The sequence below is a fragment of the Mesoplodon mirus genome (assembly GCF_964341445.2).
Source record: "Mesoplodon mirus genome assembly, chromosome: 1".
Classification (NCBI taxonomy): Eukaryota; Metazoa; Chordata; class Mammalia; order Artiodactyla; family Ziphiidae; genus Mesoplodon; species Mesoplodon mirus.
The window spans coordinates 61,461,920-61,482,791 of NC_138976.1; the positions used below are offsets into that span (position 1 = coordinate 61,461,920).

The 20,872-nt window shown below is 40.1% G+C and overlaps 1 protein-coding gene across 12 annotated transcripts in view; it reads left to right on the forward strand.

The window, feature by feature from the left end:
• BNC2 (basonuclin zinc finger protein 2) overlaps window positions 1-20,872 on the forward strand; it is a 436,262-nt gene that overhangs the window by 404,815 nt on the left and 10,575 nt on the right. For 6 of the 12 annotated variants that reach the window (XM_082604098.1, XM_082604103.1, XM_082604105.1 and 3 more), the window contains 2 exons: window positions 3,916-5,885; window positions 6,318-6,383. In XM_082604098.1, the coding sequence (XP_082460224.1) occupies window positions 3,916-5,885; window positions 6,318-6,383 (2,036 nt within the window). Of the gene's footprint in view, window positions 1-3,915; window positions 5,886-6,317; window positions 6,384-19,800; window positions 19,835-20,872 lie in introns of all 12 variants that reach the window. The other 6 variants (XM_082604102.1, XM_082604104.1, XM_082604099.1 and 3 more) reach the window with 5 other exon arrangements.

Genomic DNA, 20,872 nt, shown 5'->3' on the forward strand with positions numbered 1-20,872 from the left:
GATGTGATTTATCATTCATACACAAGACCAGCATCCCAGTATGAGTTGGTCAGTAGTCAGGATTTCCTAGTGGCCTAACAGACTGAATTTTTGTTTTATTAGTATTTATTCTATGATAATACCTAATTCTTTTTATGGCTCTTAATTACTCTGGTAAAGTGTATTTGACATGATAAGGGGGCCTAGATTATAGATCTCTACTTCTCAAGCTATCTGTGAGGAAGGACCAGTTTCCCCCCAATCAGTCTTGAGCCAACACTTAAGTTCAAAAAAATAAAATAAAAATAAATTACTTTAAAAAGAAGTGATCATGCCTTTAGTTGTTACAGCAGTGTCCCATTGTCCCGAAGGTTTCCAAATGGTTGCTCTCAATTACCTACAGACTGGTTTTAGGAAAATAATAGCCCTCAGGGTAGCCCTTTTTGAATAGCATGTGGACCACTCATGGAAAGTCTTGTCTTAACAGAGGAGTCTTAAGCCACTGTTTGAGAATCACTGCACCACATCGTGCTTACTTCTGTCACAAAGATCTTCAGGAAAAAAGAACCTTGGCCTCTCTTTTTTCCCTTTGATGATTTCTGACTCCCTTCAACCAGTTTAATCCGAGGATATGCTAAAATTGATGTTCATTCCTAGCGTTGAGCTTTCAGACCCATTCTGTTGCATGAGAAAATCAACTTTGTTTCTTGCTGCAGTTTCTCTATTTAGGAACGTGATGGTCTTAGATCATCTTGATGAATGATGGCTTCTTTGGAAAGAACTTTGGTGGCACTTCACATTGCCTGGATCCAGAGGTTACCCTGTCGGGAGGACTCCAGTTGGGAGTATGCAATGTAGATATTTGTCCCGTCCCCAAGCACATTTGTTTACAGAGAGACTGTGTTGTCCTTCTGTGTAAATATAAATGGATGCTTCTGTTACCACAATAAATGAAGCTTCTCTTTTATCATTCAGGCTACCAGCAAAGTAGCCTGGACCTCTTCCACCAGAAGTAAGTGCTTTAACATAACAGTCTCCTTTTTAGTGGAGACAGCCACTCAGGCCTAAAAAAGAGTCTGAAAGGCGATAGATTTAGAAATAGCAGGCATCGTGGCAGGCCAGGAGAAAAGAGAAACCATATGGGACTGCTGTGTACCGTTAGGGGAGGGAAGACAGGAGGGTGATTGAAAGGAGATGCCTCAGGTGGGTTTAATCAGTTGCTATGGTTTCTAAGGCCTGTTTTAATACCGGAGGCTGCCAGCTCTGTAAGTACATTATGGATATGCAGATTTAGGTGCAGGCTACCTGGGAAGAACCTGAGGAAGAAATGGCTGTACCTCGCTCAGATTGGGTTTCCATAGTGAAAGCCTCCATAAAAGAACAATCAAGAAAATGGATTTGATGGTAAAAGAAAAATAGTGTAGAAGAGGACATTACAGCGCTCTGGAGACCAGCCTTGTTCAGGAGAGGTCCTGCTCCTTGTTATCAGAGACTCAGTGTGCCCACCTGCAAAATGGCCTCATGGATGACAGTCACTTAACTCAGCGAACTTGGAGTCAGAATTTCTGGGTTCAAGTCCTGGACCCCAGTTAGTATCTTCGCAACCTTAAGCCATCTCACCTCTGGTGTCTCATCTGTTACACATTTGCTGAGCTCTGGAAGCTATTATACTGCTCAAATGAGATAATCTCTGCAAAATCACAATTTATTTCTCTGCTTATTTACAACACCAACACTCTCCTTTACTTCCCTGCCTCAGAAAAGAATGGAAGGGAGACCCATTGCTGTGAGTGATAAGTTTTTTAAAAATGGCTGCTGCCCGACTCTAGGATCATCCAGAGTCACCGTGTATACACATCATTGTATGACTAATGTGAACAGACAGCTGTCTGAGAGTGTTTGATCTGAAGGCTAATTTCTCCTGCAAGATGAGGGAGGGACATCTGTATTTGACAATTTGTGTAGGACTGGACACCCACACACATATAAAATGATAGAATGCTAGCAATGAGCCTTATAAGGAATACCATGTAACTATTAGAGCTTCTTTTTTAAGTAATTTAAATAAATGACAAGTATTGCCTTATTATCAAACTTTAGGTGTCATGATTCGGACCATACGATTGTGGTCCAGAGAGAATTTCATGTTGCAAGGCTGAGTAGAACGGTCTATGAGAGAGAATTCTCCATTGCAAAAATAGTACAGTTCCCTTTATCCTGTTTCCCCTAACGTAACATCTTACATGAGCATAGTACGGTTGTTGAAACCAAGAAATTAGGATTGATACCATGCTGTTAACTAATCTAGAGACTTTATTGCACATTTACCAGTTTTCCCACTAGTGTTCTTTTTCTGGTCTAGGATCCCTAGAATCTCACATTTATTTGTCCTGTCTTCTTAGTCTCCTCCACTCCGTAACCAGTCTTAGGTCTTTTGAGTTTTTAAAAATCTTTCCCGACATTTACACGTTGATGAATACATGCGACTGTTTTGCAGAATGCCTTTTAGTTTTGGTTTATCTGATGTTTTCTCATAATTAGATTGAGGTATACATTTTTTGGCACGCATGCCACGGAAGCAGCAGTGTGCCCTTCTCGGTATAAATATATACACATATGTATCTATCTCACACAAGGTCCGTGATATTCCTTATCACTGGGTAATGTTTCTTGGACAACTTGGTTTGGGTGATGTCTGCTAGGTTTCTCCATTATAATGTTATGATTTTCCTCTTTGTAATTAATAAGGCTCTTGTCTTGTTATTTAAGACGATTTTATGCTTCTGTAAAGTGACAGTCAAGGGTTGGAGCAAGTGCTGTTCACAGAGGGTTGCTGAGTATCCTGTACTGGTGGGAAGACGCTGTGCCCTAGAAGACGATGGCGTCATTATTTAAGTGTTTGAATAGATTTTTCTCAATCCATACTGAAATGGATTGCCTGACATTACACTGCAGGATTTTTAAGTCCGACCTCCAGGCGTATCTCATAGTTACTAGCAAAAATGAAAGTGTGAAATGCTTTTTAATGTATATTTAACAACACATAGTCTGGTGATTACTGATGTGTATTCTCTGTGGACTCTGTCTGCTATCAGAGGAGGATGTTGAGAGACAACATTTTTACACATTTATTCTATCTAAATCCATCACATGTTTACTTTCTAGATATGTATAGCTGTCATTTATAACAAGATCATAAAAAGTCAAATACGCTAAGTCTAACTCAAACTTTGAATCATAGGATTACAATCAATGTTCAGAAAAGTGCAATTACTGTTTTTCCTTACTCTGCCTTATGAAATAGGCTACTGGTAAATGACACGAAAATATAGCCATTAAAAAGTGTGTGGGGGGGAATACAGCGTAGCAGTGGGGGTATCGGGGGGTAATGCTACTTTGTTCATCCTTTTGATCCAGAAATTCACATAATAGCTCCTATTTAAAGGAATTTACATCATTGAATCCAGTGCTTGTGCTGAAGAAATAAAATTTGAAAAATGTACTCAATTCCTTCCTATGGTGTCACTGTTTGATAAGGATTAAGGTACCATTTTTTTTTTTGGCATACACTGGGTTTCACAGCAAGAGTTCACATCTTGTACTAATATTTGCTAAATACTTGCATAGTCTGTAGGCCATTGTCGTTAAAGTAGCAGTAGTGTAGGCATTTTAGATCACGGAGCCCCAGTGGTCTACGTTTTGTTTGCTTTGACATTATTCAACTCAATCTGTTTCTCTAACTGTGACTCTAATGACTACATTGGCATGGCAGAAAAGTATGCTTTGTGGATCGACTTGTATTAACCGTGCTTGCATGTTGTTTTCTGCTCTCGATGTTCCATGAGCAGACAGAGCACCTTCGGTTGCACTGAATAATCATGCACAGTCAATAAGTTTTTGTGTTTGTGTTTGTCATTTCTTTGATGTGGCCTCCAGGATGCTGCCGGCAAGGTGCTGGACCGCTGGGCCATCATGTCTCGAGAAGAGGAAATCATCACCCTTCAGCAGTTTCTGCGGTTCGGAGAAACCAAATCCATTGTGGAGCTGATGGCCATTCAGGAGAAAGAGGGGCAGGCCGTAGCTGTACCGTCTTCAAAGACAGACTCAGACATCAGAACTTTCATTGAGAGCAATAATCGCACCAGGAGTCCCAGCCTCCTTGCCCATCTAGAGAACAGCAACCCTTCCAGCATTCATCACTTTGAAAACATCCCCAACAGCCTCGCCTTCCTGCTGCCATTCCAGTACATAAACCCGGTCTCAGCCCCGCTGCTAGGATTGCCTCCGAATGGGTTGCTGTTAGAGCAACCAGGACTGAGGCTGCGGGAACCCAGTCTTTCGACCCAGAATGAATATAACGAGAGCAGTGAATCTGAAGTGTCTCCCACACCCTACAAGAACGACCAGACGCCCAATAGAAACGCCCTGACAAGCATTACTAATGTGGAGCCCAAAACTGAGCCAGCCTGCGTGTCCCCCATTCAGAATTCCGCCCCGGTCAGTGATCTGCCCAAAACCGAACACCCAAAAAGCTCATTCCGGATCCACCGGATGAGAAGGATGGGGTCAGCCTCTAGGAAAGGAAGAGTGTTCTGTAACGCGTGTGGGAAGACGTTCTATGACAAAGGTACTCTCAAAATCCATTATAACGCTGTTCACCTGAAGATCAAACATCGGTGCACCATCGAAGGTTGCAACATGGTCTTTAGCTCCCTCCGAAGCCGTAACCGTCATAGTGCGAACCCTAACCCTCGCCTTCACATGCCTATGCTAAGGAATAACCGAGACAAAGATCTAATTCGGGCCACATCAGGGGCTGCCACCCCCGTCATAGCAAGTACAAAATCAAATCTCACACTCACAAGCCCTGGCCGGCCCCCAATGGGTTTTACCACTCCCCCACTAGACCCCGTCTTACAGAATCCTCTCCCTAGCCAGCTGGTGTTTTCTGGGCTAAAGACTGTCCAACCAGTTCCTCCGTTTTATAGAAGTTTACTCACTCCGGGGGAAATGGTGAGTCCTCCAACCTCCCTCCCGACCAGTCCCATCATTCCAACCAGTGGTACCATAGAGCAGCTCCCCCCATTACCCTCTGAGCCAGCAGCGCCAGTAGTGATGATGGCCACTCATGAGCCCAGTGCCGACCTGGCGCCCAAGAAGAAGCCCAGGAAGTCCAGCATGCCTGTGAAGATCGAGAAGGAAATTATTGATACTGCCGATGAGTTTGATGACGAAGACGATGACCCCAATGATGGCGGAGCTGTGGTCAACGACGGGAGCCATGACAATCACTGCCACTCGCAGGAGGAAATGAGTCCAGGCATGTCTGTGAAGGACTTTTCTAAGCATAGCAGGACCCGGTGCATTTCAAGGACTGAAATAAGAAGGGCCGACAGCATGACTTCCGAGGATCAAGAACCTGAGCGGGACTACGAGAACGAGTCTGAGTGTTCGGAGCCCAAACTAGGTGAGGAATCTATGGAAGGGGATGAGCACATGCACGGCGAGGTGAGCGAGAAAGTCCTGATGAACAGTGAGAGGCCGGACGAGAACCACAGTGAGCCCTCTCACCAGGACGTCATCAAGGTGAAGGAAGAGTTTACAGATCCCACTTACGACATGTTTTACATGAGCCAGTACGGACTGTACAATGGCGGGGGTGCCAGCATGGCAGCCCTGCACGAGAGTTTTACATCATCTCTGAATTACGGCAGCCCTCAAAAGTTCTCCCCAGAAGGTGATCTGTGTTCTAGCCCAGACCCCAAAATCTGTTATGTGTGCAAGAAGAGTTTCAAAAGCTCCTACAGCGTGAAGCTTCACTACAGGAACGTTCACTTGAAAGAGATGCACGTCTGCACGGTGGCTGGCTGCAATGCCGCCTTCCCCTCTCGCCGAAGCAGAGACAGGTCAGTAAACCTCCATTGGCTGCTCCTGCTGGGGGTGGAGGGTGCCAGTCATGGTGGACTTGAAACATTAAAAAATCCAGCTTAGATGTTTTTTGATGCACTGTAAAGATTGGCCACAGTGGTCACATGACCCCCAAGCTGCCGTGCTCGTGAAGGATTGTTGCAGTTGGTGCTTGTTGTGATTAAGCATGCAGAATCATATGCCATCTTACCCAGTAATGCACGCCATTTTTCTCTGTGCTCTGTGTATGTGTGTATGTGTGTTTCCATGCATCTAGGTGTGAATAAGTTAACTATGTACACCGTTCCCTGCTTCCCCGTGAACCTTCACTTAGAAGCCGCAGCTTCTGTTATATATATTTCTGCTTTGCCATGTGGCTTTTTAATTAAATCAATATATTATCTTCATACACACATATTTATCCAATATAGAAACAGAAATTTACGGATGGAAAGAACCATAGGTCCAGGACATCGAGACAGCCTGCATCTCCGTAGGTATAACCAGAAATGTTATCGTTCTTACATGAGTATTTAGTATGTCCTTGAATTCTTTAAGAGTCATAAAAATATCAGAAGAAAACGGGACCAAAGTAATTGTTGATACGGGGAAAGGGTATGGTGATGTGGGTTACTTTAACTTTACAATGTCTTTGAGCACATCTCTAAAATATAATCTGTCTTGGGAATTATGCACAGAAGGGGAGGCATGCATATACTTTGAGGATCAGTTAGAATATATTATGTCCAGCCTTCAGATGACATCACACCTTTGCTATGTAGCTGCAGCTCTGAAACAGTTGGGCTTAAACAGAAGCAGCTGGTCCTAAACCTACAGTGGTCTTTTTCAATCTTAAAGAAAATGTGATATAAATGGAATGTGTCAAGGTGGTCAGTGGTGGGGTAACACAGTTGTCCTACCCTTGCGGAGATAAGCTTGTGAACGGATCATTTACATGATACACTAGCCCAACTAGAGTCACACAGTTAGTTCATCCCATCATATTGGATGTGGTTTTTGGTTTTCCAGTGCCTTTTAAAAATATTTTTGGAGAAAATTTTTTTACATGGTAAAAATCAATATATGTAGAAGAAACAAAATGAATTAGGAAGTTTCCAAAGAGCCACCACCCAAGTTCTAGTGTTTATCAGTTGGGCAGAGGTCTCTGACAAAGTAACATATAATAGAAGTACACTGAAAAGTAGCGATCTGTCACTAGAATGCTCAGCTTTTTTTTTTAAGTTCAATCTTTTTAAAAATGAAAGTTAAAATATATTTTTCCTTTGTACTAAAATATAAGCAGCCCAATGCATGAAAAGCAAAATCTCTGAGAAAAAACTAAGTGGCTTTCTTTGTACAACTCAAAACATGCTTTGAAGAGAAATCTCTCTTCCTAAAAATCCCCCCTCCCCCATTTACCTTGTTCTGTAAAAACGTTTTATGGTCACAAAGTTCTTTTCAGTTCCAGGTTATCATCAACAGCCCCAGAATACGGCAGATAAGATAGCTAGACTTTGAATAATAAAATATAATACTATACCCAACCCCCCCAAGTTTGTGAGCAATATTCATTCTTTTATGTTTGAAATAGTGCACTTGTGATAATGAGGTTAATGCATTGGATTTTTTTTTTAACAAAAATAAAAGACTCATGAAAACCTGCATAAAATATTTATGGAAATGGAGTGTTTGAAGACAAGCCAAAATTTAAGCTTATTTGCATGAATTCCTATCACAGTTTTAGTTGGTTTGCTGAAAATACTGAAAGTCATGACACTGGAATAAATGGCTCTGGGACCAAAGGCTACAACACCCGAAGCTTGGTGCTTTCATTTATGTCAAGCCGCTAGAAAACGCAAGCACTTGTGTTTTTATGTCCTAATGTATAAGGAGGTACTGTGGAGAGGGTGGTTTGTCTGAGGAAAAACATTTAGTGATTGATTGATAGCGGAATATTTCAATCTCTATTTTTATTTTAAGGATTGAGAGTTTCATGAGTGACCAGCCATACAGAAGTTTAGACCAGTGCCTAGGATAACTAGGATATAGGATATTCTAGGTGAGAAGCATAATACAGATATTCTCCCATGTATGTTCAGTCACAGAAGAGATTGCAAACCTCAGAAGACAGGTGATTGATTACACTTCATATGGGTGAAATAGCACATCATGCCTAATCTTTTTAATTCTGGAGTTTTGTCACACATGATAAAAAGCAAATTGAAAAAAAAATACTGTACAAGAAAGTCTTGATTCTCACATGAAATTTTGCTTTGCAAGAATCCGCAAATCTTTTGACCTCAGGGTAAAAACGTAGCAAAAACTCTTGATACTTTGACTTTTTTTTTTTTTTTAAGAAGAGTGTTCATCCTTGTTGAGTCTATTACTTGACTTAATATATGATGTGAATGTCACTACCACTGAATAAGCGAAAACAGTGATGCCATTGGGGTACCACCCTCTTTGTGCATCTCAGGAAACACAGCTGCACTATAATTGTACTCCTGTTTCAGCCTTTTACTGTCATTTCATCAACTAATAACAACCTGTAATTTAATCTCCTTATTCACAAAGCCTCTTGCCTCACATCTTGAATCTACCCCTCAGACATATTATCTTCCTCTTTCTCTTCACTTGTACTGTGTCAGTCACAGGAACCCCAGGAATTTCATGTCCCTGCTTTTCTCCTCTTCAATTCACTATGAAGCTAGGATAAGTTTTCTTACCTTTCTCTGAGCCAACATACCTTCCCAAACAGAAATCCTCCTTTGCCTTTAATCCTGCCATGTCCTCACCCATTTCTCTCCTCTCCCCTGAGTCTCAACTCATCCATCCTGGACTCCACAACATCCTCCTTGTGCAAATAAAGCATTAGAAGGCATTCTGAGTGGGGGCTGAAGTGTGCAAGGCTACTGGGTTTCTGGGATGCCTGTGATAAAACTAACAGAATGACCCTCTTCCTTCTGTCTACGAAAGCAGCCTTCTTGTCTTTGGGCTTAGAACACCTTACAGGAGAGAGAAACAGGTCTTCTTGCGCTTCTTCCAAGATGGTTATACACGAGGGAGTTGCGTGTTTGGTCTCAGATAGGCTGTTAGTAGGATGGAAGTAGAAAGATGTTAAATGCTGTGTTTTAGATTTGACGGCTAGGTAGCAGAGATTTCCAAGTCTTCGCTTATGGTCTTTCTAGGTTTTTATAAGATCAGATTGAAGGCTTTTTGAAAAGCAAGAATATTCTTTGTGTAAAGTCACAAAAAGGGAGACGAGAGAGAGAGAGAGAGAGAGAGAGAGAGAGAGAGAGAGAGAGAGTGGGGCACAAGCAAGGCTTGTGAGGGCTGAGGAGTCCAAGCGCAGTGTCAGAGGTGTCCTTTTCTATACAGCTGTGAATGTGTGTGAGTTTAATAAATTAGAAAGCAAAGAGGACCCTTCCACACTAATGACAAAGAGCAAGCTAATATACCCAGACGCCAATTCATCTGGTCGCTAGGTGGTTGTTAGGGTAATTTTTACTCCAGGTTCTAGAAGTAAAATGTAAATTATTTTCCCTGTAAAGAACTATAGAACTATAAGGCAATGGCTGAAGTATTTAAGTGTATACTGATAACAGTGTGTACTGTTACACCTGACAGTCTCTAAACACCCTTACTTCTTTCTTGTTCGTCCCTTGGTTTTTCTGCCAAGATGCTGTTCTGTCAGGGAACAGGAAAGCTGACCCTGGGTTTTGAAGTAAACATAAGAAAATACTCCCCGGGAAGAAGAAATTCCAACTGGCCTAGAACCTACAGTCTTCATAAAGGACATTTTCTTGAAGATAGTGTCATAGAATTGGCTGGGCCTGGCTTCCTTTGGTCATTTCTCATCCTCTGTCATGTTTTTTGATCCCCAGGAGGGCTGAGTGGCCATGGATCAACCCCATTTATAAATTACATTTGGTTTTTATTCAGAAAAATAAAAACCCTTCTGTCCTCTTCCCCCAAATTCCTTATCATTTGCTAATGTGATAAAAATCTATTTAATGCCAATCACTAAAACAGACATAAATAGATTTTACATTGGCAACTATAACGAAGACATTGTCCACAGAAACTACATGGTCTGCATCTTTGTTCCTCTCTTCCTCTGAGAATAGTGGCCACTAATTGCCACAGTTTATCTTGAATTTTATCAGAAGGGTCAGCATATATGGTGATCTTCAAGGTCTAGGAAAGGCGATTCAGCCCCATGAATAGATTTAAAAACAAAATAATATTTGGTCAGGGTGATTTATAAATAAATATGAGGCAACCATTGGTGCCAAGTGTGAACCTTCTCTTTGATTGCTAGTTAAATCTGTCCAGATTTAAACATGTAAACTTCTTGATTTGTATGGAATAAGACATCTGTATTTGGTTTATTAAAACCTGCTGATGTCTCCAGAACTAAATTTGTTCCTATATAGGCCTCTGGGTAGCTGTACCTAAAAAGCAGAGATGTATAGTTTTTGCTTGTCTGATTACCTGACTTCCAGCCCTGTACAGGTGTGCAGGAATAAATTAACATGAGCTACCTCTGATGAGCCACTGCATACATTAACAGCAGAGGTGAAGATGCGAAAACATGCTACCTGCCTCCTGTTAGCACCTTGTTAGCAGCGACATCCATTTTTTCCATCATTCTCTGTGTTTGGAAATTTATAGAGAACTTTTCTAAAGAGAGATTTTCAGTAAATACACATGATTTCACCAGGCAATACCTCCAAGAAATGAGCCACTTAGCACCAACTTAAGATCACTATTAGTATATTTGCCCTAATATAATTAGCTGTCAAATAACGCGTGTTAATCCTCTCCAAGTACAAGAAGAGAACATGTTAAGGCATCAGTCTTTTCATTTCCTATAATTTTGCCATTCAAACTGCAGCTCTCCTTTACCAGAATTCTTTTAAAAGGTGAAGTTGTGCCGGTCCTCTGACTTTTAAAGGAAGCGGTTTTTTTTTTTTCTTCTTCCCTGTTACTCTGTTTGGTTTCACAATACAGCCAGGAGATCAGTAGGTCTTTTGTACTTCTCTCCATTACTTTCCATCAAAGGCAAACAAACAAAATAAATCGCCCTTCTGAATAACTGCTAGTTGTGCCCTCCTCAACCGAAACTTTGGTAGTAAGATAAACTTCGGTGTCATTCCTGTCTCTGGGCTCCTTTTTATATCCTGGGAGAAGAGCAATGAGCAAAACAGTCTCCTTGTATCATGGGGAGAGACTCTGTCAAGCCTACAGTGAGCCTCGGATCTTCCTAATGACCTCCTGCTGGCCCAGCTGGATGTAAGACAAGCTCATTTAAGCCTCTGCTGACCTTTCACTCCTCCAGTCCAAGAACTACACCAGTCACTTCCACCAAACTGCCTACAAAATAGACAACAAAGCTTAATGGCAGGCAAAGGACTTTCTCTCCATGATACAAAGAAATTTTTACAAATTTCTATTGATGGGAGTAACATTCAATCTATTGTGGCTACGTAACTTCCTCTGCACAAACGTAATGCTTCTATAATACCCTTTATCCTTATCTTCCCTCAAAGGGAACAAGCTACTGCTCTCGCCAGTGCAAACTCGAAAATTCAGGCAAAAATAGCATTTAGAGCAGAATGCACATACTGAATGCACAGGTAGTAATTTTCATGATAGCGCCACTTTGAAAGGGTCATCTTCTTGATTTCCGTCTCCCTTGGGTCCACCACCGTCTACCCGACCCTCTGATAGACTTTCTCTCGGTGTGATTCTTTCTCATAATTATTCATTTGAAATATTTGCTTTTCTAGATGGTCTTCTCTTTTTTAAAAAACATAGGCCGTTTCTCACCTGGAAGCAGGTTATAAGACTTCACACATATATCAGTATTTGCTTGTATCAGTCCTGGGAAGATGGGCTCTCTCTTAAGGTGAGCGGCTTCTGCCAGCTCTCTCTTGCTGTGAATGATCATTTTTGTTGCTGCTGTTCTTGTACTAAGAAGAACACAGACTTTTCTTTCTCTGTTGAAGTTTCATAGTGAAGGTTGGGCTAGAAGGCATTTCTTTTTTAAAAAAGCCTTCTCAGAAATAATTTAATGTTTTTGCCGTAAGACTCCCACAAGCTTCAAATAAATGAATGTGGCAGAATATAAAAGGAGTTTACACTTGCCAAAAAATTACAATGTCATAAAAAAGGGATTTATTAACTTTAATTCTTCAGTGCCAAGGTGTGTGTGTGTGTGCAGGTGTGAGAGAGAAGCAAGCTGAGAAGGAGGAGAAAAGAATGCTTCTCAGGAAAGAACAATTTTTCTTCAGTTATTTAACATAAAATTCCACTTAAAAAATACCGAGATTTTATGTCCTAATGCTAGCTGCTTGAATTAAAACAGGAGTTGTAAATTCCTGGTAAAAAGCTGTTATGCCTGAAGTGTTAGTGATCTTAACTCTAGTACTTTATGGAGTTTATTACTTCTTTTATTAACTAGGGGCAAAAATGTTACCTACTTCTAGTTTAATTCTTTTTCTTGCTTGCTCTAATTATTTTGACTTTACCTTAGGAGAAAAAAGCCAAGTGCTTCTACCCGAACATACGTAAGTGGCGCCTCAATTTTGCCATTGCATATGTCAATCTGAATTATTACTAGCTATTCAAAAATTATGCTAACATTCTCATCTAAATGCATCCACATAATGTATGTGTGTTTATATGTAAACACCCACATAAATAAGAATATCAAAAGACAGATCATCCTTAATTGCCAGAATAGACATCTTCATCTTAGAAAGTGATGTATGAAGTTACTTTAGCACATGGATGGGGGATAAGATTTTTTCAGTGAAAGGAGACAGATTTGGGCAATGAGAACAACAGACCTTCAAAAGCAAGCCTCTTGGGTCTGAGGGCCAGCTGAGGGGAGCCGCTCTAACTCTGCTGCCTTTTTAGTCTGCTGTGTCACCGAGGGGGCACCGGGGGGTCAGTCCGCTCACTAGTAATTGTGTTTTACAGACTTCTAAAGCAATTGGCTCAGTCAGTCCCAATTCAATAAAAGTGGAGAGCAAGAGAGAGAGCACTTTTGTTCTATTTTTTACTTGAAATTATTTCATTCAGCAGTCTGTCTTTTTTATTACCAGGACTTGACATTAGCACTCCAAGCTATATTAGCATCCATTTCAGCAGTTCAGTAATGGTATTAAAAAAACACTTAACTTCAACGGTGAATGGCTGTATGACAGTACCATAAAAAATCCACATTAAAAAAAAAAAACTTATGTATTTGTCCCAGCAAATTATTTTTCACTTGTTTAACCACTTCAAAGCTATGTTCTTGTGACGGGTATTCACGAGAACCTTCTTGCTCTCAGAAGCAAGCAGTCAGTGGTGCTCTGTTGATTAGGGAATCGGGAGAAAGAGGAAAGGGAGATCCAGTGGGGAGAGGGTAGGTAAAGATGCTGTTTACCCTGTAGTTAGATTACCTTCCATTCATCAGCAGAGATGGAATTGGCAACCTCAGAGCACCCAAGGTGAAATTCTTGGATTCTCATGCATGGCTGGGATTTGATTTTGAACTCAGCACTCTCCAAACTTGGGAGCACAGCCTAACTACTTTGGCACTGCAGTGTGCTCATAAATGACTACATTAGGTTCTAAATTTTGATTAAACATTCAGTAATTAATCAATGGTAGACACGAAACAGTTGGCAAGGTCCAGAGCTGCAAAATGTTTAAGACATAAAACATTACGAAGCAATTAGAAGACGCTCCTTCAAGAGAAGGATTGCCTTCAATAAAGAGGTAAATGATAGCATCCTGCTTATTGTGGACGTAGGCAGCCAGAGCAATATGATAAACTGCTGGAGATACACATATCAGTAATCATCCACATTATTAGGGCCATTAATCATAATTCCAAAAATATGACAGCAGCAGCCAACTTTTTGACCAATTTTGCTTCTGCCTGTTGGCCATTATAACTTCGCTAATAGACTGCAGAGCTCCTGTGCGTGGCAGTTTGCATTGAGAATGGAAGGTTAATTATATTTGAGCTGCTGATTTCTTCTCTCCTTGGAAAAAGCTTAGCACTTTGACAATCCCAGGAGCTCACTGTTGTTAAACCAGTAAAAGTACTCTATTGAAATTTTCTTTGTTGGTCAGGAATGAGGAGATGTTTCAAATGAGATAGAAGTGCCAGGCTGGAATAGCCGCTCATGTTTCTTGCTCCAAAGTGATCCTTGGGCAGCAAGATGAATGCAGGGGTTTCTTTAGCTCACTTCTCTCTCATTTCTCTTCTGCAGAGAGGTAGAAATTTCACTGTATGGTGATACACCAGGTAAATCCCACAAGATTCGTGGTGGTTTCAATATGAATATATATGGAACTAAGAAGTTGGGGAAAGTGGTTCATGATTTGGGGAGGAATAAGCACCTCTTTCATACAAAATTCTGCTTCTGTGGCTATGCTTGTTGTGAATCAAAAGTAAAAAGAATTTCAAAAAAATCATCTGAATGTTGCTAAACATTGAAATGTTTAGTAGCATAGGTGCGTTGCTGGTTGCTTAACTGAAGTTTTGCTGTCTCAGCTGGTAGTTTTGACATTGTTTAACCAAAGACATAAATTAGATTTTGCACATTCTTTTTGTTCATGTATCTTAAGTAGTTTCATTTTTCAACACAATTCTAGAGAAGGCCATAGCTAAGTTATAATATTGCCTACAAAATTCTGCCCCCCCCCGGGAACTCATACATCCCAAATGTTGTCTTTTTAAAAGATCATAAATTAACCGTTTTAATGCTGTAAAACCTTCTTGGATATTTAGTCTTAGGAAGTATTTCCTTTGAAAAAGATCTCAGAGAGAAACTGATGTTCCACTCTGTACACATTAGAAAAGATAGCTTATTTTTAAATAGGAGAAGAAATCAGAGCATCTAGAGAAAAATGCATTCTTATTATTTTGGAAATAGGTCTTCTAAACTCTTTGTATAAGACAATAAAACAAGGGATGAAGACTTGAGGGCTAGTTCATCCAGGGTAAATATAAATCTCAAAATTCTAGCTCAGATTTATTTAAGTCCTTAAAAGATGCCAGGGTGAACCGCCTTGCTTTTTCTTACCCAACAATGGTAGTAAACTGAGCACCATAAGAGCTGCCTGACTGAGAAAATTTCCAAATGCTGTGAAAACATAATCCTATTCCCAGTGTAACACGCGTCTCACATTACAGCGCAACAGGTTATCTATCGAATAATCAGCACCCTCCAGAAGCCTCGATGTGTCAGATACAACTCAGAAGTAAAATGGTTAGGAAACAGCGTTGGATATCAATTCTGCACTTAACCTGAGCATCCAGCATAGACATTTTCCATCCACCAATCTGCCTTCCTAAATGCCATTACTACATTAACATTTTTTATGCATTCCACAGCAATGACAAATTGTTTTGTAACCGTAGTGCCAGATTTAGTATGCGAGAGACACGTTCACCTCTGCCAACAAACCAATAATTCTCACTAACATCTTCAGAGTTACAACATTTATAAAGTTGCAAAGTGGAGTAAACAAACCATCTGTTTGGCTTTTCCATATATGTCATGCTTTCTTATTAGCATATTACGATTCATTTAGTAAACAAATTTGGTGATTTCGTTCACGTCAAAGTTAGGTCGGAAGCTTGAAGATGATTAACATTCCCGGGACAGGCACATTAATACATTGCTTCCTCGGCAAAGTTAAATGGCTTCTCAGGAGAATAGTCCCTTGTTGACAAGATGAGACTGTCAATTTTGTTCGCCTGCCACGTTAGGGGCCGTAAGGGGATGGCAGGCTCTGAGAGAGGGGAGTCATGTAGGCAGCATAATTCACTGTGAATTGAGAAAAGAAGTCTAATTCTGATAAATGGTCGACCCCAATACATCCTACCTGTTATTACAACAGACGTGCCGTATCTGTGCAGTAAATTAGCTAAACCCCTAAAGAGTTTGGTGGGAGCTTATCTTCAAGTGAATAATTTGAATGTAGAGGGAACTGTCTGCGTGACCAGTATGGATGATTTGTTTTATATTGAAAGGGATTGAAGTGACTGAATTTCATACTTTTAATTTGCAAGAATTTGCTTAGTTTTATATTTCTTGCATTTATTATGTACTTCTATACTTCTGGGGGTTTTGGGAGCATTGTTCACTAGAATTTTACATTGAATTTCCTGAGCTAGGGATGGTTTTTGGCTCTTTTGGAGAAAAATCTTTAAATATTAGCCTATTAGAGCAACTACTTGTTTTACAGAAAATGTATACTAACAAAAATGTCATTTACTTCACAGGGCTGTAAGACATCAATGATGATACAAATATTTTTGAGACATTAAGGACAACAGATAGTGTCAAAGCAATCAGATAAGAAGAGAACTAATGAGGGGCAGAGGTTTTAACTTTTCATTTCTATGGATTTGGTTAGCAGATTTAATTTCTGATCAGGAATACTGACTCAGTATCCCACAATACACTCAAACCCAGCATCTAGATTTTCCCAGATTGTATATAAACAACATTATCTGCCCCATATACACACACATACACACGCACCCCATATATATAGTGGTATCTGCTGTGTATACATCACTGTGATCATTCTGGACAATATAATTTGAGAAGTGTGCGTGTGTGTGTGTGTGTGTGGAGTGGCAGAGGTGAGCAGAAAAAATAAAGGCAAAAGCTCCAGAATGGAGCCTCAATTCCATTTCACCTGAGGCATTGTAATTAATTATCAAGTATTTTGTTTCAATTCACTAAGTTTAGAATGGCTCAGAACTGATTAAGAATTAACGTTATATTCAGCTTCTCATGTAACCTATAGCTTGATTTACTATTCACTTTGGACAACCACATTCTGATTTTCTAACTTGGTCATGAGACTTTTTTTTTTTAAGTTCCTTCCTCTCAAAACCAAAGTTAAAATCTCAAAACGCTTTTTCTTTGCAATGTATTTAATGTGTTTAATTTTTACTTTTATGATTAAACATTGCATTAAGTTGAACTGGGCACTTGAACAAGCTTGGAAAGAGAAACATGAGAAAAGAAAAGCTCAAGACAGGACTGACTTTCTCTAAAGGGCACTTGCATTTGCTTGACTGTGTTGGATTTGGTGTCTTCTGTGGTTGCATGGTAAAGTTTTCTTTTTTTTTTTTTTTAAACTGACATATAATTGACATACGTTTTCATTAAAGAAACCGAAAAAGACTGGTAGTCCACTTTAGTCCAGCTAGAGTACTTCCACTCAGCATTTCATGGAGTAAGTTTGGTTTTATGACCTCTCCTATATCATATAGGCTTCATAACTTTTTTGCTTTTGAGGGTGTTCTCAGTTTTCAAGAGGCTTTTGGTAAACTCAGTACAGAAAGAGTAGGGAAGGGTACAGAGGGTCAGAGGAGACATTTGTGATTCCAAGCATAGCCTAGGTTATAGGACTGTGTCATGCCCTAATTATATATCATTACCTTGCACTACAGTGGGGTGTGATAGGGTCAGAATTATCCTCTGCCGTATTATCAGTGTCTTTTCTTAAATATTGAGTTACGTGCTTCCAATCTTGGGATCATTGTTTTCTCTTCTACAATGTATTTTGGGGAAAGTTTCTGTAAGGCTGCATATTATTGATTGAAGTCAAATAAATGTAATTATGTCCGAAGTGCAAAGTATTCTACTTGAGCTGCAAGAGACTTGAGGTTGAATAAGGTATAGCTTATGTTCTTCCTGAAAGTGACCATCTTGGGACTAAATTTTGGCCTACTCTCTTGACGAGATCCCCAGTGAGATCGGATCCTTACCCCTTCTACTTATCAATTCACCTTTTCTCTTCATCCCAGTCATTTTTGCTTTTTCTGTAAGAGGAAGCTGCCTCCTCGGAGTATCAGTATTACCTACCTAATCAAAGCAAATAGAAACAGCTTTTGTACTGTTGACATTCTTATAAAATATAGTAAGTTTTAACATGGTTTTTGTTCATGATTATTTTTTCCTCTTTTCTGGAGATACATATTCAGAACACTAGGTTTATTTTCTAGAAAAACTCTCTCTCTGGAGAACTCAGAATTGGTTCCTTTCTGGAGTCCCCCTTCTCCCTCTTACAGCTGCCTACTGCTTCCTCTGCTGCAGGTCCTCCCGTTTCCAGCATTCTCTGGTCTTCCTCCCATTTTAGGATCCTCTTCCCTGTACGTCCGATAGTCCGTTGGCGTGACTTCTTTCTGTGTCTCTTCCGTCTTCCCTTTCTTTCTCCCTCTTTGGTTTTCTGATCCAAGTAAACTTGTAAGTTGCTATTCACCCCAGGTGTTTGTCTCTCCTCCTTGGGCAGTGTTCTCTGACAGTTCAGGGTTTGGATTGACTTGAGTCCAGGTTTCTCAAAAGGTTATCATCAAGTGCTGCCTTTTGTCCATTCTGTGGAGGCTGAACCTAACCTCTTGAGGCACAGGATCAGGACTCTCTAAAGAGTCTGTCTTCTCTCCCTCCTTTTCCTGCTTTGCCTCTTTCCACCCCAGTAGTACTGGAGTTAGTTAGAACAAGCCCACCATCATGAGAGCAGACCAGTAAGCTTTCCACAGCACGTTCTTCCCATCCCCAGTTCAAGTATTTTGCATATGGCATTTAGGAGGATTATTAAACAAAAATGAAACAGATTAAGAAATGAAGATAAAAGAATCAATTCTCTTGAACTGTGGTTGCATAATGGAAATCGACTACCACGAATGAACCCGTGTACTGAAGTTATGAACAGCAGAGCTAATGCACTGCCATGAGTTCATCTTTATTATTGCATTACACCTGAATCAATTGATAAAGTAGCTTTTTTTTTTTAAGCAAGGGATGGCACTTAATTGAATAAAAGCCAATGTAATTATATTAGCAGAGGCCAACAGTACTGCTGACAGCGGAAAAGGGACACTGTTGAACAGAGTGCCAGAGCTGGTCTACACATTTCTGCACATTGTTTGGTTGACAGATATTGAGGGCTGGTACATCATCTAATTAGATTACAGATTTCTATTGCTGTAAGTGAGAAATGAAGAGAAACATCTCTTCCTGGTAACATAGCAGTGGAGATGTGCAATTTCACAAGTCATCTTCGGAAAGATGTGTCCATCTGGGGGATCAGTGTGTCCTTTTGTCGATGTTAATTTATTCTTCCTTATTCAGTGTGTCTTGATGTGACTGCTGTGTGTCTGGCTGCTGTTTTCTCAGCAGTGAATCTAGGAAGTGGTAACTGCAGATGTGTGAGAAGCAACGGAGTTCTAGATTAAAGTCATCGCAAAATGTGTGCTTGTGAAATTAAGAAAGGGAGGGGAGGGAGGGTGTTAAAAATAATACACAGGGGGTAGGACTTCGTGAGCTGCTTGTGGCTGGCAGATTGTTTTATCAGTAGATTGTTTGACAGTATGTACTGTCACTCTACTTCCACATTCCTGTAATAACTCTGGTGGTGTCATACCTACATGTCAGGGGAAAGACTTCACAGTAGGCATTTCCTACACTCTGCTTAGCAACCTGCACTTGGAGTCATCTGCCATCTGACACCAAGGAGACGGGGAGCGATTGTGTCAGAGCAGGGACCGTGGGGACCACTTCTGTTTATCATTCACATATCTGCACACTGCATGCATCTGTGCAGAACTCATTTATGGATGATGATGATGCTGTGAATTTGGCTTATCTTAATTTGATTTATGATTTTTTGGATGATGCGGCTGATCTGAAAAATCAAGACAGCATATGAGATGATCGCTTATGACAGAAAATGATTTTGTGATCAGAACATTTTAAATCCCTATGTTATTGTTTAAGTTTTTTTTTTAAACCAGATGTCTAGAATGTGAATTTGTTTTCTCTCTCTCTCTCCTTCTCTCTCTTTTTCTCTGTCTCTCATTCTTGCTTTCTTTTGTGATCGATTTAGCAAAAGATTAGAAAGCTGATCTTATTGTCACCAGGTAAGCTCAGCCTCCCGAAGCGCAGTGTGGAGAGGGCTGCCGGCCCTCTGCCCTTCAAACCCGCAGTGCTGTATATTGTCTTGTGTGGGAAGGTGGGGAAGTGTTTCCCACCTTTCTTGTCTCTGAGGCACATACCTCTCAACCATCTCTAAGAAACATTAGCCATGCTTGTCACCAAATGGAGTGACTCATTTCGGTCTTCCATACTTTTTAATTATAATCAGAAGGTCTGTTGAACTTGATGCTGGCCATTCTAGGTCATTTCTATTATCAATTTCTGTTCATCACAATTACTCCTCTAAGATGTAGAGCTTCTGCCATTATTGAGAAGCTTTTATGTATCTGTATATTTATTTATGGGTGTACTTTTTGGAAGGGTAGCCTTCAATTTAGGTACGTGTCAAACGTGAGCCTTTGCAGGTGGAGAGAGGTATATGCCCAAGGGCACTTTAAAAATAAATGGGGGATATAAATACAAAGGCAATGTTTTCAGACAGATAATAACCTATCAGGCTTTGGTAAATCATGACATCCCTATGGATGCTCTGGGACAAATACTATCTTTTTTTTTTTTTAATGCAAGCAAAGCATTCAGTGAGTAGAGTAAAAGTTTTGCTTGTCTAAGAAGTATGGACTCCAGTTGTTAAAATAGAGGGACCATGTGTTATTGTGCTTGATTTTTTCTTTTTTTGTATTTATTGTGTGTGGGGTTTTTTTCTTTTTTGGTCCCTTTGGGTTTTTTTTCTGTTGTTGAGTGTGATTTTTTTAAAGGGTGGGTGGGTTTTATTTAAAAAGCCAACTTCCATTTTTCAGCTTTTTTTTTAAGAATTAAATTTTAAAACTTAAATTACTTGAAAACATTTTCAACTCTAAAATGTAGCAGCTTCTGAAAATAAATGTATTTTACTATTAGACTTAGCTGAGACCCCAAACCATTCTGCAAAAAGGGATTTATGTTTAAAGACAGTCTGTAACCCTATTTCAAATTGCTAACTTTTTAAGCTTATTGTTTTTCCTACCTAAAACTTGCAGTGTAGG